At 47.8% G+C, this 16581-nt stretch overlaps 1 protein-coding gene across 2 annotated transcripts in view; it reads right to left on the reverse strand.

Moving 5' to 3' along the window:
* Positions 1-16581, reverse strand: part of LOC139408265 (cingulin-like protein 1) — a 40902-nt gene that overhangs the window by 17006 nt on the left and 7315 nt on the right. Inside the window, exons 5-11 of one of the 2 annotated variants that reach the window (XM_071151952.1) lie at positions 11993-12280; positions 11309-11410; positions 4939-5094; positions 4680-4787; positions 4394-4516; positions 4094-4177; positions 2108-2212 (exon numbers count right to left, since the gene is read on the reverse strand). In XM_071151952.1, the coding sequence (XP_071008053.1) occupies positions 2108-2212; positions 4094-4177; positions 4394-4516; positions 4680-4787; positions 4939-5094; positions 11309-11410; positions 11993-12280 (966 nt within the window). The remainder of the gene's footprint in view (positions 1-2107; positions 2213-4093; positions 4178-4393; positions 4517-4679; positions 4788-4938; positions 5095-11308; positions 11411-11992; positions 12281-16581) is intronic. The other variant, XM_071151953.1, reaches the window with a different exon arrangement.

The following is a 16581-nucleotide window of genomic DNA, read 5'->3' on the forward strand; positions in this document are numbered from 1 at the left end:
TGAGGTCTGTGGTAGAATAGGCCCAGTTAACTGAATAGGGTCTGTGGTAGAATAGGCCCAGCTAAATGACTGACTGAGATCTGTGGTAGAATAGGCCTAGCTAAATGACTGAGGTCTGTGGTAGAATAGGCCCAGCTAACTGACAGGTCTGTGGTAGAATAGGCCCAGCTGACTGACTGACAGGTCTGTGGTAGAATAGGCTCAGCTAACTGACAGGTCTGTGGTAGAATAGGCCCAACTAACTGACAGGTCTGTGGTAGAATAGGCCCAGCTAACTGACAGGTCTGTGGTAGAATAGGCCCAGCTGACTGACTGAGGTATGTGGTAGAATAGGCCCAGCTAACTGACTGAGGTCTGTGGTAGAATAGGCCCAGCTAACTGACTGAGGTCTGTGGTGGTATAGGCCCAGCTAACTGACAGGTCTGTGGTAGAATAGGCCCAGCTAACTGACTGAGGTCTGTGGTAGAATAGGCCCAGCTAACTGACTGAGGTCTGTGGTAGAATAGGCCCAGCTAACTGACTGACTGGGGTCTGTGGTAGAATAGGCCCAGCTAACTAACTGAGGTCTGTGGTAGAATAAGCTCAGCTGACAGACTGATGTCTGTGGTAGAATAGGCCCAGCTAACTGACTGACAGGTCTGTGGTAGAATAGGCCCAGCTGACTGACTGAGGTCTGTGGTAGAATAGGCCCAGCTAACTAACTGACTGGGGTCTGTGGTAGAATAGGCCCAGCTGACTGACTGACTGGTCTGTGGTAGAATAGGCCCAGCTAACTAACTGGGGTCTGTGGTAGAATAGGCACAGCTAACTGACTGACAGGTCTGTGGTAGAATAGGCCCAGCTAACTGAGGTCTGTGGTAGAATAGGCCCAGCTAACTGACTGACAGGTCTGTGGTAGAATAGGCTCAGCTAACTGACAGGTCTGTGGTAGAATAGGCCCAGATAACTAACAGGTCTGTGGTAGAATAGGCCCAGCTGACTGACTGAGGTCTGTGGTAGAATAGTCCCAGCTAACTAACTGGGGTCTGTGGTAGAATAGGCCCAGCTATCTGACTGACTGGGGTCTGTGGTAGAATAGGCCCAGCTAACTAACTGACTGGGGTCTGTGGTAGAATAGGCCCAGCTGACTGACTGACTGGTCTGTGGTAGAATAGGCCCAGCTAACTAACTGGGGTCTGTGGTAGAATAGGCCCAGCTAACTAACTGAGGTCTGTGGTAGAATAGGCCCAGCTAACTGAGGTCTGTGGTAGAATAGGCCCAGCTAACTGACTGACAGGTCTGTGGTAGAATAGGCTCAGCTAACTGACAGGTCTGTGGTAGAATAGGCCCAGATAACTAACAGGTCTGTGGTAGAATAGGCCCAGCTGACTGACTGAGGTCTGTGGTAGAATAGGCCCAGCTAACTAACTGGGGTCTGTGGTAGAATAGGCCCAGCTAACTGACTGACTGGGGTCTGTGGTAGAATAGGCCCAGCTGACTAACTGACTGAGGTCTGTGGTGGTATAGGCCCAGCTAACTGACTGAAGTCTGTGGTAGAATAGGCCCAGCTAACTAACTGAGGTCTGTGGTAGAATAGGCCCAGCTGACTGACTGAGGTCTGTGGTAGAATAGGCCCAGCTAACTGACTGACAGGTCTGTGGTAGAATAAGCTCAGCTGACTGACTGAGGTCTGTGGTAGAATAGGCCCAGCTAACTGACTGACAGGTCTGTGGTAGAATAGGCCCAGCTGACTGACTGAGGTCTGTGGTAGAATAGGCCCAGCTAACTAACTGACTGGGGTCTGTGGTAGAATAGGCCCAGCTTACTGACTGACTGGTCTGTGGTAGAATAGGCCCAGCTAACTAACTGGGGTCTGTGGTAGAATAGGCCCAGCTGACTGACTGACTGGTCTGTGGTAGAATAGGCCCAGCTAACTGACTGAAATCTGTGGTAGAATAGGCCAAGCTAACTAACTGAGGTATGTGGTAGAATAGGCCCAGCTGACTGACTGAGGTCTGTGGTAGAATAGGCCCAGCTAACTAACTGGGGTCTGTGGTAGAATAGGCCCAGCTAACTGACTGAGGTCTGTGGTGGAATCTGAATACGGAGAGAGAAGTCTATACTGTACCTCAGCGACCTGTATCTTATTCTTCAGAGACTGCTGCAGGAAGTTGAAGGCATATTCCTGAGTGTTGGCCTCCACCATCTGGGCCCTGGCCTCGGTCAGCTCCGTCTGGAGGAAACATAAAGGAGATCAGCTCTCTAGAGACATCCTCTGTGTTTCAACACTGAGAAATTAGTGGTTGTGTTTTCTATCTAGAAAGAAATGAAAGTAGGAGCTTGTGTGTTGGGAGATAATCCTTCTATCCAGCTCTATGGCAGAGTCTCAACAAGATGAACACAGTGTAGTTTATGTGTAGTCCAGTCCAGATGAACACAGTGTAGTTTCTGTGTAGTCCAGTCCAAATGAACACAGTGTAGTTTATGTGTAGTCCAGTCCAGATGAACACAGTGTAGTTTCTGTGTAGTCCAGTCCAAATGAACACAGTGTAGTTTATGTGTAGTCCAGTCCAGATGAACAATAGTGTAGTTTCTGTGTAGTCCAGTCCAAATGAACACAGTGTAGTTTATGTGTAGTCCAGTCCAGATGAACACAGTGTAGTTTCTGTGTAGTCCAGTCCAAATGAACACAGTGTAGTTTATGTGTGGTCCAGTCCAGATGAACACAGTGTAGTTTCTGTGTAGTCCAGTCCAAATGAAGACAGTGTAGTTTATGTGTGGTCCAGTCCAGATGAACACAGTGAAGTTTCTGTGTAGTCCAGTCCAAATGAAGACAGTGTAGTTTATGTGTAGTCCAGTCCAGATGAACAATAGTGTAGTTTCTGTGTAGTCCAGTCCAGATGAACACAGTGTAGTTTCTCTGTAGTCCAGTCCAGATGAACACAGTGTAGTTTCTGTGTAGTCCAGTCCAAATGAACACAGTGTAGTTTATGTGTAGTCCAGTCCAGATGAACACAGTGTAGTTTCTGTGTAGTCCAGTCCAAATGAACACAGTGTAGTTTATGTGTAGTCCAGTCCAGATGAACACAGTGTAGTTTCTGTGTAGTCCAGTCCAGATGAACAATAGTGTAGTTTCTGTGTAGTCCAGTCCAGATGAACACAGTGTAGTTTCTCTGTAGTCCAGTCCAGATGAACACAGTGTAGTTTCTGTGTAGTCCAGTCCAAATGAACACAGTGTAGTTTATGTGTAGTCCAGTCCAGATGAACAATAGTGTAGTTTCTGTGTAGTCCAGTCCAGATGAACACAGTGTAAGTTCTGTGTAGTTCAGTCCATATTAAAATAGTGTAGTTTATGTGTAGTCCAGTCCAGATAAACACAGTGTAGTTTCTGTGTAGTCCAGTCCAGATGAACACAGTGTAGTTTCTGTGTAGTCCAGTCCAGATAAACACAGTGTAGTTTATGTGTATTCCAGTCCAGATTAAAATAGTGTAGTTTCTGTGTAGTCCAGTACAGATGAACACAGTGTAGGTTCTCTGTAGCTCAGTCCAGATTAAAATAGTGTAGTTTTTGTGTAGTCCAGTCCAGATGAACACCGTGTAGTTTCTGTGAAGTCCAGTCCAGGTGGAAATAGTGTAGTTTCTGTGTAGTCCAGTCCAGATGAGCACAGTGTAGGTTCTGTGTAGTTCAGTCCAGATTAAAATTGTGTAGTTTCTGTGTAGCCCAGTCCAGATGAACACAGTGTAGTTTCTGTGTAGTCCAGTCCAGGTGGAAATAGTGTAGTTTCTGTGTAGTCCAGTCCAGATGAACACAGTGTAGTTTCTGTGTTGTCCAGGTGAACACAGTGTAGTTTCTGTGTAGTCCAGTCCAGGTGGAAATAGTGTAGTTTCTGTGAAGTTCAGTCCAGATTAAAATAGTGTAGTTTCTGTGTTGTCCAGGTGAACACAGTGTAGTTTCTGTGTAGTCCAGTCCAGGTGGAAATAGTGTAGTTTCTGTGTAGTCCAGTCCAGATGAACACAGTGTAGTTTCTGTGTATTCCAGTGGTACACAGTGTAGTTTCTGTGTAGTCCAGTCCAGATGAACACAGTGTAGTTTCTGTGTAGTCCAGAAGCCTACCTCCATAACTTTGAAGCGTTCCGTCATGGCCGTGTTGTCTCTCTCCAGCTCTACCATCCTCATCCTCATCCTGTTCATCTCCATCTTGGATTGATAAGGAGACAGGACATTACGTTAGCTTCAGAAACCTCTTTACTAGCCTGGGTACCAGTCTGTTTGTGCCATCGTGCCACTCCTTGCCATGACAAGGAGTGGTATCAAGGCACAAACAGACTAGTACCCAGGCAACATCTTTACTGAGATCAAACCAGATATGTTACACATAGCATTCTGGGTATTGTAGTCCATCATGCTACACACCTGCAGGGTACTGTTGGTTCTGAGAAGGTCCTCGTTGTTCACCAACAGGCCTCTCATCTCCAACCTGATCTGGTTCCTCTCCTTGTCCATCTCTATGCTCTCTGCCTCCAGGAACTGGTTCCTCTGTGGAAGGAAGGGGGACACGGAAAGAGAGAGTGTGAGTGAGTGACTGAGTGACTGACTGACTGACTGACTGACTGAGAGAGTGACTGACTGACTGAGAGGGTGACTGAGAGAGTGACTGAGAGAGTGACTGAGAGAGTGAGCGAGAGTCTTCATACTGCACCTTCTGACAGGCATCCATTTGTCTGGTCAGCTCCTCGATGTAGTCTCTCTTGCTGGGCATAGCAACAGGCGACGCTGTGGACCGTATGGGGAGTTGGCTTGGCATCACCTGGAAGACCCAGGGGTCAGTCATACAGATGTACACTATAGTAGTACCGCTATTAGATATATTATGAGCCTTTATAATGTGTCAAAAGGCATACAAATATGTTACTGAGATGGTTGTTATTTAACCCTGTATTATCGCTCCGCCCACTCACCGGCTGGTCCCGCCTCCTGAGAGAGTCGAAGGTTGAGAAGCGTGCACGTGAGGAGGTCGCAGCCGAGGTGAAGGAGAGCACAGGGCTGCTACTTCTGCTGTTGTAGCTGTTGAACAGGTTCAGCTCTGATGTGGCTGGAGACATCACCTCCTGCATCTAATGGAGAGAGAGAAAAGAAGAGGGGAGGGGAACGGAGCCAACAGGGAGAGGGGAAGGGAAGAGAGAGAACAGGGAGGGGAGGGAGATAACAGGGAGGGGAGGGAGAGAACAGGGAGAGGGGAAGGGAAGAGAGAGAACAGGGAGGGGAGGGAGAGAACAGGGAGGGGAGGGAGAGAACAGGGAGGGGAGGGAGAGAACAGGGAGAGGGGAAGAGAGAGAACAGGGAGAGGGGAAGAGAGAGAACAGGGAGAGGGGAAGAGAGAGAACAGGGAGAGGGGAAGAGAGAGAACAGGGAGAAGGGAGAGAACAGGGGGAAGGGAGAGAACAGTGAGGGGAGGGAGAGAACAGGGAGGGGAGGGAGAGAGCAGGGCGAAGGGAGAGAACAGGGGGAAGGGAGAGAACAGGGAGGGGAGGGAGAGAACAGGGAGGGGAGGGAGAGAACAGGGAGAGGGGAAGAGAGAGAACAGGGAGAGGGGAAGGGAAGAGAGAGAACAGGGGGAAGGGAGAGAACAGGGGGAAGGGAGAGAACAGGGAGCGGAGGGAGAGAACAGGGAGAGGGGAAGGGAAGAGAGAACAGGGGGAAGGGAGAGAACAGGGAGGGGAGGGAGAGAACAGGGAGAGGGGAAGGGAAGAGAGAGAACAGGGGGAAGGGAGAGAACAGGGGGAAGGGAGAGAACAGGGAGCGGAGGGAGAGAACAGGGAGAGGGGAAGGGAAGAGAGAACAGGGGGAAGGGAGAGAACAGGGAGGGGAGGGAGAGAACAGGGAGAGGGGAAGAGAGAGAACAGGGGGAAGGGAGAGAACAGGGAGAGGGGAAGAGAGAGAACAGGGGGAAGGGAGAGAACAGGGAGAGGGGAAGAGAGAGAACAGGGAGAGGGGAAGGGAAGAGAGAGAACAGGGGGAAGGGAGAGAACAGGGGGAAGAGAGAGAACAGGGGGAAGGGAGAGAACAGGGAGAGGGGAAGAGAGAGAACAGGGGGAAGGGAGAGAACAGGGAGAGGGGAAGAGAGAGAACAGGGAGAGGGGAGAGAACGGAGAAGGGAGGGGAAGGTAGAGAACAGGGAGAGGGAAGGGGAGGGGGAGACCAGGGAGAGACCAGGGAGAGGGAGAGAGAGAACAGGGAGAGGGGAGGGGAATGGAGAGACCAGGGAGAGGGGAGAGGGAGGGAGCCGAGAGGGGAGGGGAGATGGATGGAGAGAACAGGGAGTGGGGAGATGGATGGAGAGAACAGGGAGAGGGGAGATGGAGGTAGCCGAGAGGGAAGGGAGCCGAGGGGGATAGGGGAGATGGATGGAGAGAACAGGGAGAGGGGAGGGGAGATGGATAGAGAGAACGGGGAGAGAGGAGGGGAGATGGATGGAGAGAACAGGGAGAGAGGAGGGGAGATGGATGGAGAGAACAGGGAGAGAGGAGGGGAGATGGATAGAGAGAACAGGGAGAGAGGAGGGAGCCGAGAGGGGAGGTGAGATGGATGGAGAGAACAGGGAGAGGGGAGGGAAGATGGAAAGAGAGAACAGGGAGAGAGGAGGAGAGATGGATAGAGAGAACAGGGAGAGGGGAGGGGAGATGGATAGAGAGAACAGGAACAGGGAGAGAGGAGGGGAGATAGATGGATAGACCAGGGAGAGGGAGGGAGAGGGGAGATGGATAGAGATGTGAGATGGATAGAGAGAACAGGAACAGAGAGAGAGGAGGGGAGATAGATGGATAGACCAGGGAGAGGGAGGGAGAGGGGAGATGGATAGAGAGGTGAGATGGATAGAGAGAACAGGAACAGGGAGAGAGGAGGGGAGATAGATGGATAGACCAGGGAGAGGGGAGAGGGAGGGAGAGGGGAGATGGATAGAGAGGTGAGATGTATAGAGAGAACAGGAACAGGGAGAGAGGAGGGGAGATAGATGGATAGACGAGGGAGAGGGGAGAGGGAGGGAGAGGGGAGATGGATAGAGAGGTGAGATGGATAGAGAGAACAGGAACAGAGAGAGAGGAGGGGAGATAGATGGATAGACCAGGGAGAGGGGAGAGGGAGGGAGAGGGGAGATGGATAGAGAGGTGAGATGGATAGAGAGAACAGGAACAGAGAGAGGAGGGGAGATAAATGGATAGACCAGGGAGAGGGGAGAGGGAGGGAGAGGGGAGATGGATAGAGAGGTGAGATGGATAGAGAGAACAGGAACAGGGAGAGAGGAGGGGAGATAGATGGATAGACCAGGGAGAGGGGAGAGGGAGGGAGAGGGGAGATGGATAGAGAGGTGAGATGGATAGAGAGAACAGGAACAGAGAGAGAGGAGGGGAGATAGATGGATAGACCAGGGAGAGGGGAAAGGGAGGGAGAGGGGAGATGGATAGAGAGGGGAGATGGATAGAGAGGGGAGATGGATAGAGAGGGGAGATGGATAGAGAGGGGAGATGGATAGAGAAAGGTAGTCAAACTGAGATAAATGGGATTTACAATCATATTCAGCTCCTTGCAAAAGTAGTCATCCCTCTTGGGATTTTTCCTATTTTGTTGCATTACAACCTGTAATTTAAATGGATTTTTATTTGGATTTCATGTAATGGACATAAACAGAAAATAGTCCAAATTGGTGAAGTGAAATTAAAAAATTAACTTGTTAAAAAAAAAAAAAAAAAATTCTTAAAAGAAAAGTGTTGGTATTCAAGGTATTCACCCCCTTTACTAATAAATAAGATCTGGTGCCATAGGTATTCACCCCCTTTACTAATAAATAAGATCTGGTGCCATAGGTATTCACCCCCTTTACTAATAAATAAGATCTGGTGCCATAGGTATTCATCCCCTTTACTAATAAATAAGATCTGGTGCCATAGGTATTCATCCCCTTTACTAATAAATAAGATCTGGTGCCATAGGTATTCACCCCCTTTACTAATAAATAAGATCTGGTGCCATAGGTATTCACCCCCTTTACTAATAAATAAGATCTGGTGCCATAGGTATTCACCCCCTTTACTAATAAATAAGATCTGGTGCCATAGGTATTCACCCCCTTTACTAATAAATAAGATCTGGTGCCATAGGTATTCACCCCCTTTACTAATAAATAAGATCTGGTGCCATAGGTATTCACCCCCTTTACTAATAAATAAGATCTGGTGCCATAGGTATTCACCCCATTTACTAATAAATAAGATCTGGGGCCATAGGTATTCACCCCCTTTACTAATAAATAAGATCTGGTGCCATAGGTATTCACCCCCTTTACTAATAAATAAGATCTGGTGCCATAGGTATTCACCCCCTTTACTAATAAATAAGATCTGGTGCCATAGGTATTCACCCCCTTTACTAATAAATAAGATCTGGTGCCATAGGTATTCACCCCCTTTACTAATAAATAAGATCTGGTGCCATAGGTATTCACCCCCTTTACTAATAAATAAGATCTGGTGCCATAGGTATTCACCCCCTTTACTAATAAATAAGATCTGGTGCCATAGGTATTCACCCCCTTTACTAATAAATAAGATCTGGTGCCATAGGTATTCACCCCCTTTACTAATAAATAAGATCTGGTGCCATAGGTATTCACCCCCTTTACTAATAAATAAGATCTGGTGCCATAGATATTCACCCCCTTTACTAATAAATAAGATCTGGTGCCATAGGTATTCACCCCCTTTACTAATAAATAAGATCTGGTGCCATAGGTATTCACCCCCTTTACTAATAAATAAGATCTGGTGCCATAGGTATTCACCCCCTTTACTAATAAATAAGATCTGGTGCCATAGGTATTCATCCCCTTTACTAATAAATAAGATCTGGTGCCATAGGTATTCATCCCCTTTACTAATAAATAAGATCTGGTGCCATAGGTATTCACCCCCTTTACTAATAAATAAGATCTGGTGCCATAGGTATTCACCCCCTTTACTAATAAATAAGATCTGGTGCCATAGGTATTCACCCCCTTTACTAATAAATAAGATATGGTGCCATAGGTATTCACCCCCTTTACTAATAAATAAGATATGGTGCCATAGGTATTCACCCCCTTTACTAATAAATAAGATCTGGTGCCATAGGTATTCACCCCCTTTACTAATAAATAAGATCTGGTGCCATAGGTATTCACCCCCTTTACTAATAAATAAGATCTGGTGCCATAGGTATTCACCCCCTTTACTAATAAATAAGATCTGGTGCCATAGGTATTCACCCCCTTTACTAATAAATAAGATCTGGTGCCATAGGTATTCACCCCCTTTACTAATAAATAAGATATGGTGCCATAGGTATTCACCCCCTTTACTAATAAATAAGATATGGTGCCATAGGTATTCACCCCCTTTACTAATAAATAAGATCTGGTGCCATAGGTATTCACCCCCTTTACTAATAAATAAGATCTGGTGCCATAGGTATTCACCCCCTTTACTAATAAATAAGATCTGGTGCCATAGGTATTCACCCCCTTTACTAATAAATAAGATCTGGTGCCATAGGTATTCACCCCCTTTACTAATAAATAAGATCTGGTGCCATAGGTATTCACCCCCTTTCCTAATAAATAAGATCTGGTGCCATAGGTATTCACCCCCTTTACTAATAAATAAGATCTGGTGCCATAGGTATTCACCCCCTTTACTAATAAATAAGATCTGGTGCCATAGGTATTCACCCCCTTTACTAATAAATAAGATCTGGTGCCATAGGTATTCACCCCCTTTACTAATAAATAAGATCTGGTGCCATAGGTATTCACCCCTTTGCTATGAATCAATAAGATCTGGTGCAGCCAATCACCTTAAGATGTCACATAACTAGTTAAATAAAGTCCACCTGAGAGCAATCTAAGTGTCACTTGATCTCAGTATGTATATAGCTGTTCTGAAAGGCCCCAGAGTCTGTGGCACTATGAAGACCAAGGAGCTCTCCAAACAGGTCAGGGACAAAGTTGTGGAGAAGTACAGATCAGGGATGAGTTATAAAAAAATATAAAAAACTTTGACAATCCCACAGAGCACCATTACATCCATTATTTAAAAAATTGAAAGAATATGGCACCACAACAAACCTGCCAAGAGAGGGCCGTGCACCAAAACTCACGGACTAGGCAAGGAGAGCATTAATCAGAGAGGCAAAAAAGAGACCAAAGATAACCCTGAAGGAGCTGCAAAGCTCCACAGCGGAGATGGGAGTATCTGTCCATATGACCCCTTTACACTGTATACTCCACAGAGCTGGTCTTTATGGAAGAGTGGCCAGAAAAAAGCCATTGCTTAAAGAAAAAAATAAGCAAGCATGTTTGTTGTTCGCCAAAAGGTATGTGGGAGACTCCCCAAACATATGGAAGAAGGTACTCTGGTCAGATGAGACTAAAATTGAGCTTTTTGGCCTTCAAGGAAAATGCTATGTCTGGCGCAAACCCAACACCTCTCATCACCCCAAGAACACCATCCCCACAATGAAACATGGTGGTGGCAGCATCATGCTGTGGGGATGTTTTTCATCGGCAGGGACAGGGAAACTGGTCAGAATTGAAGGAATGGTGGATGGCGCTAAATACAGGGAAATTCTTGAGGGAAACCCGTTTCAGTCTTCCAGAGATTTGAGTCTGGGACGGAGGTTCACCTTCTAGCACGACAATGACCCTAAGCATAGTGCTGAACCAACACTTGAGTGGTTTAAGGGGACCATTTAAATGTCTTGGAATGACCTAGTCAAAGCCCAGACCTCAATCCAGTTGAGAATCTGTGGTATCACTTAAAGATGTACACCAGCAGTACCCATCCAGCTTGAAGGAGCTGGAGCAGTTATCCCTTGAAGAAAGAGCAAAAGTCCCAGTGGCTAGATGTGCCAAGCTTATAGAGACATACCCCAAGATACTTGCAGCTGTAATTGCTGCATAAGGTGTCTCTACAAAGTATTGCCTTTGGGGGGTGAATAGTTATGCACGCTCAAGTTTTCAGTTTAAAAAAAATCTTATTTCTTGTTTGTTTCGCATTAAAACATATGTTGTATCTTCGAAGTGGTAGGCATGTTGTGTAAATCAAATGATACAAACCCCCCTAAAAAAATCAATTTTAATTCCAGGTTGTAAGGCAACAAAATAGTAAAAATGCCAAGGGGGTGAATACTTTCGCAAGCCACTGTGCAATAGTATCATCACTCTTTGCTCTCTAAGACAAGTTATTGGTAAAACAGTTGTTTCTGTAGCACATAATCCCATTTTGCTGAGTGTCTTACCTTTTGCTCTGACATCCGGTTCATTCCAGGGTTGTACTCTGTGGAAGCCGCTGTAGCGTAGGGACTGTTGAACACCCTGGGAGGACTCTCAAAACCTCCCACCTAGACAACAGACAGAAACAGTACATTGATAAAAACACATAAATAAAAACATGAACATTCTAAAAAATGTTGTCTTTTGTAATAACATTACGGTCAATTCCAATATGGATTTTTAATATTGATATTATTATTGTAAAGCCTGTTGTACACCAGTAGGTGGCGCTGCATCATAAAGCCCAGGTCTAAGGTGGGTCACACCATGTTCCTACAGTACAGCAGTTGGAGCAGACAGACAGTTGCTGATCTGCTTAAGTCTACAGGCAGCATCTGGTGCTGATCAGTTTAGTTAGAGTGGGTGGACAACATGTCGTTCCCCTGGCCCCCATTCCCCCATCTCGGCCCCTGGTGGTCCTTGGCAGAACTGGCCCCTGAAGGCCCAAGCCCCAGCCCTAATACTGTCCCTCGGGCCATGTCTGATTCTCCTGGCCCCTAGCAGTACTGGCCACAACCACCACCCCTGAATGAATCCCCTGGCCCCTGCAGGCCCAAGCACCAGACCTGTTATTGGTCCCCAGCCCTGTGTGATTCCCCTGTCCCCAGTACCAGCCCTAAGTGACCCCTAGCCCCCCCCCGGGCCTTCACCCTGTCTGACATGGTGTCCCAGTCTCGAGAGGCAAGCGATTCCAGGGATCCGCGGTAGTTTGGCCCGAATCTGGAGCTAGCGCTGTCCAAACGGGAACTGTTCCTGGGTTCTCTCCCGTTCCCGTTCTCTCTCGCAGACGTTCCGTTCGTATCCCTGGATCCGTTCCTAATCGTGTCTCCATCCAGGAACAGCTGATATTTGGGGTTCTGGCGGACTTTGACAGGATTGGAGGGCTCGTTCTCAGACGGGGGACTTTCAGGCTGCTTGTTGGGATCAAAGTCTGATTCCTGGAGGAAAATAATATATTAAATGTATGGAGGGAGAGGGGTGAGAGAGAGAAAGGGGGAAGTGAGAGAGAGAGAAAAAGAAAGGGGGAATAGAGAGAGAGAGAGAGAGAGAGCGCGAGAGAGCGCGGGGGGGTAGAGAGAGAGAGAGAGAGGGAAGAAAGAGAGACAGAGAGAGAGGGAAGAAAGAGAGAGAGAGAAAGACAGAGAGAGGGAAGAAAGAGAGAGAGAGGGGGGGTAGAGAGAGGAAGAAAGAGAGAGAGAGAGGGAAGAATATAGAGAGAGGGGGGTAGAGAGAGGAAGAGAGAGAGGGAAGAAAGAGAGAGAGAGAGAGAGAGACAGAGAGAGGAAGAGAGAGAGAGAGAGAGCGAGAGAGAGACAGAGAGAGGAGCACTGCACAGGGAGCGTTTGAAGGTGCCTTATGTTAAGCTGCGAGATCTGAGATCGTATCATGTGCAAATCAACCAGTGAATTACGCTGAACAGACATGCAAGGCTGTGATGTGAACATCAGTGTGGCATCATCCTACAGCAGACTGGTAACAACATCATTAACATCCGACAGCTTCTCACACAGAAAAGCAGAAGCCACTGAATAAGCCTGCTGTGGTTAGGAACAAGCCATTAGTTTGAGTCGGTACATTGGGGTTAGATGCACATGCAATCATTTATTGACTGCTTTCGTCGACACGTGGACAGAATTTTGCGGATGCAATATTGTGTTGATTGCTGTTGTTGTAGACAGACAGACAGACAGACAGACAGACAGACAGACAGACAGACAGACAGACAGACAGACAGACAGACCATGCTGTGTGATCTTCATGCAGATCTTCATCCTGTCCCTATAATGTAGCCTAGCAGTCTACTTACCCATTCTGTCTCTGTCCCTGGCTCTGTCCCCTGTCTCTGTCCCCGTCTCTGTCCCCGTCTCTGTCCCCGGCTCTGTCCCCGTCTCTGTCCCCGTCTCTTTCCCCTGTCTCTGTCCCTGGTTCTGTCCCCGTCTCTGTCCCCTGGCTCTGTCCCCTGTCCCTGTCCCTGGCTCTGTCCCCTGTCTCTGTTCCCTGGCTCTGTCCCCTGTCTCTGTCCCTGGCTCTGTCCCCTGTCTCTGTCTCTGTCCCCTGTCCTCTGTCCCCTGTCCCCTGTCTCTGTCCCTGTCTCTGTCTCTGTCTCTGTCCCCTGTCTCTGTCTCTGTCCCTGTCTCTGTCTCTGTCCCCTGTCTCTCTCTCTGTCCCCTGTCTCTGTCTCTGTCCCCGTCTCTGTCCCCTGTCTCTGTACCCTGGCTCTGTCCCCTGTCCTCTGTCTCTGTCTCTGTCCCTGTCTCTCTCTCTGTCCCCTGTCTCTCTCTCTGTCCCCTGTCTCTGTCTCTGTCTCTGTCCCCTGTCTCTGTCTCTGTCCCTGTCTCTGTCCCCTGTCTCTCTCTCTGTCCCCTGTCTCTCTGTCTCTGTCTCTGTCCCCTGTCTCTGTATCTGTCTCTGTCTCTGTCCCTGGCTCTGTCTCTGTCCCTGGCTCTTCTGGGAGTGACTGTCTGAAGTACTGCTGGGGTGAGAGGAGAATGTCTTCAGCCCCCTCAAGCTGGGTTGGACTGGGTTGGACTGGGTGGAACTCCCTGTGTGGAGTGGACAGGGAATGCCTGGGTTGGACTGGGACTGGGAGGTGGACTTGATCACTGTCTTCTCAGTCTCTGATTGGCCAGTCCTGGCTGTGGACATCCTGACTTGGCTCTGGGTCTGTACTGTGGTACTACTGGGAGTGTTTTGGGTTGGACAGGGAGCTCTGATTGGCCAGTCCTGGCTGTAGACATCTTGATTGGCCGGTTTGTGTCTTCAGGCAGGCATCCGCTCCTGACGGAACTGACGAGATCTTGTGGATCAGCTCTTTAACATTCCCAGAGTGGGTCACTAGGAGTTAGACAACGTCTCTCTGGTTGTGGCCGGTTCCTGTTCACTGAACTCCTGCCTTCCTCTGCAGTCGTGCTAGAGGCAGGATACTCCCCATATCTCTTTAACAGCAGTGGTTTCATCACAGGCACGGTGGGGCTCCGTGGTGAGGTTCCCGCTCGGTACAGATCTAGGATCAGCTTCCCCCTGCCCCCAATCCTAACCGTAACCCCCCAAAAAACTGATCCAAGATCAGCGTCAAGGCACTTAGGGGCAACTTGAACCCTATTCTCACAGTGGGACAGAGGGTTGAGCTTGGCATGTAACGATGATGTCTGTCTGAAACCTTTACTCTGGATCAGACTCTTGTTATTTTCATTAGCTGTTACATTTCATACATCTTCCTTTTTAAAGGTTAGCAGCGGAAAGAGTAAAGCCCGCTTGCTTTTATAACACAATATCCTGTCCGCAAATTCACAGCTGGAATAGGGAAAATACTAACTGATACCATAGAAGACAAATACACAAGAAAAGGCCCTGCTGTGGTGAGACAGGAGTCAACCATTAGCTAGTATCTGATCCATTACAGAAAATGCCCTGCTGTGGTGAGACAGGAGTCAACCATTAGCTAGTATCTGATCCAGAAGAGGACTGGCCATGCTGTGGTGAGGCAGGAGTCAACCATTAGCTAGTATCTGATACATAACAGAAAATGCCCTGCTGTGGTGAGGCAGGAGTCAACCATTAGCTAGTATCTGATCCAGAAGAGGACTGGCCATGCTGTAGTGAGACAGGAGTCAACCATTAGCTAGTATCTGATCCATAACAGAAAATGCCCTGCTGTGGTGAGACAGGAGTCAACCATTAGCTAGTATCTGATCCATAACAGAAAATGCCCTGCTGTGGTGAGACAGGAGTCAACCATTAGCTAGTATCTGATCCATAACAGAAAATGCCCTGCTGTGGTGAGACAGGAGTCAACCATTAGCTAGTATCTGATCCATAACAGAAAATGCCCTGCTGTGGTGAGACAGGAGTCAACCATTAGCTAGTATCTGATCCATTACAGAAAATGCCCTGCTGTGGTGAGACAGGAGTCAACCATTAGCTAGTATCTGATCCATTACAGAAAAGGCCCTCCTGTAGACTGTGTCCATCACCCTTCATTCTGAGTCAGTCACCAGAGGCCTTATACCTCCAGTAGACTGTCTCTCTCCATCACCCTTCATTCTGAGTCAGTCACCAGAGGCCTTATACCTCCAGTAGACTGTGTCTCTCTCCATCACCCTTCATTCTGAGTCAGTCACCAGAGGCCTTATACCTCCTGTAGACTGTGTCTCTCTCCATCACCCTTCATTCTGAGTCAGTCACCAGAGGCCTTATACCTCCAGTAGACTGTCTCTCTCCATCACCCTTCATTCTGAGTCAGTCACCAGAGGCCTTATACCTCCAGTAGACTGTGTCTCTCTCCATCACCCTTCATTCTGAGTCAGTCACCAGAGGCCTTATACCTCCAGTAGACTGTGTCTCTCTCCATCACCCTTCATTCTGAGTCAGTCACCATAGGCCTTATACCTCCAGTAGACTGTGTCTCTCTCCATCACCCTTCATTATGAGTCAGTCACCAGATGCCTTATACCTCCAGTAGACTATGCTGAGGACACAATCATGTGGAAGGCTGAAGTTAATGTGCATGGTAGTTTGTCTAATATAATCACATTGTGTTTTTGCCGTGCTTAGGGGGATTAGAGAGTAGAACAGGATCACATTATATAAACTCTGTGTGTGTGTGTGCGTGTGTGTGTGTGTGTGTGTGTGTGTGTATGTGTGTGTGTGTGTGTGTGTGTGTGTGTGTGTGCGTGCGTGCGTGTGTGTGTGTGTGTGTGTGTGCGCGTGCGTAATTAACGAGATGAGCTGTGGTGTTGATGTGTTGAGTTGAACCCAGGCGTATGAAATGAAACGGGCATCAACACTCTGCGAGGGTTTCAACACAGAGCGGAGGACACACACACACACACACACACACACACACACACACACTTCACAAAATGGTGTTCTCTTTTCCCAAAACCCATAGCAGTGACATTTTTTGTTTTTTACATTTGACATTTAGCCAATGAGTTACTTAGCTTAACCAACTGTCAATTAACAATAAAATAGGCACAATCACATTACACTAATGCTAACCCTAATTCTACTTATGCAAATGAAGTGGCCAGTGTCCAGCAGCTGCTTTGGCTTGGGACTATGAGGCCTAGCCACTCATCCTGGGTCTCGCCCAGTGTCCTGCATGCTAGCACATACCATAGACTTCCAGTCATTGCGCTATGCGCTAGTTAGCAACTTCTATCAAACTGCACGCAGAGACATTAAAATGGTATCGTGGAGTTCAACTGACTCTGGGGAAGTAGATGAAGAGACCCGT

The sequence above is a fragment of the Oncorhynchus clarkii genome, chromosome 5 (assembly GCF_045791955.1).
Source record: "Oncorhynchus clarkii lewisi isolate Uvic-CL-2024 chromosome 5, UVic_Ocla_1.0, whole genome shotgun sequence".
NCBI lineage: Eukaryota > Metazoa > Chordata > Actinopteri > Salmoniformes > Salmonidae > Oncorhynchus > Oncorhynchus clarkii.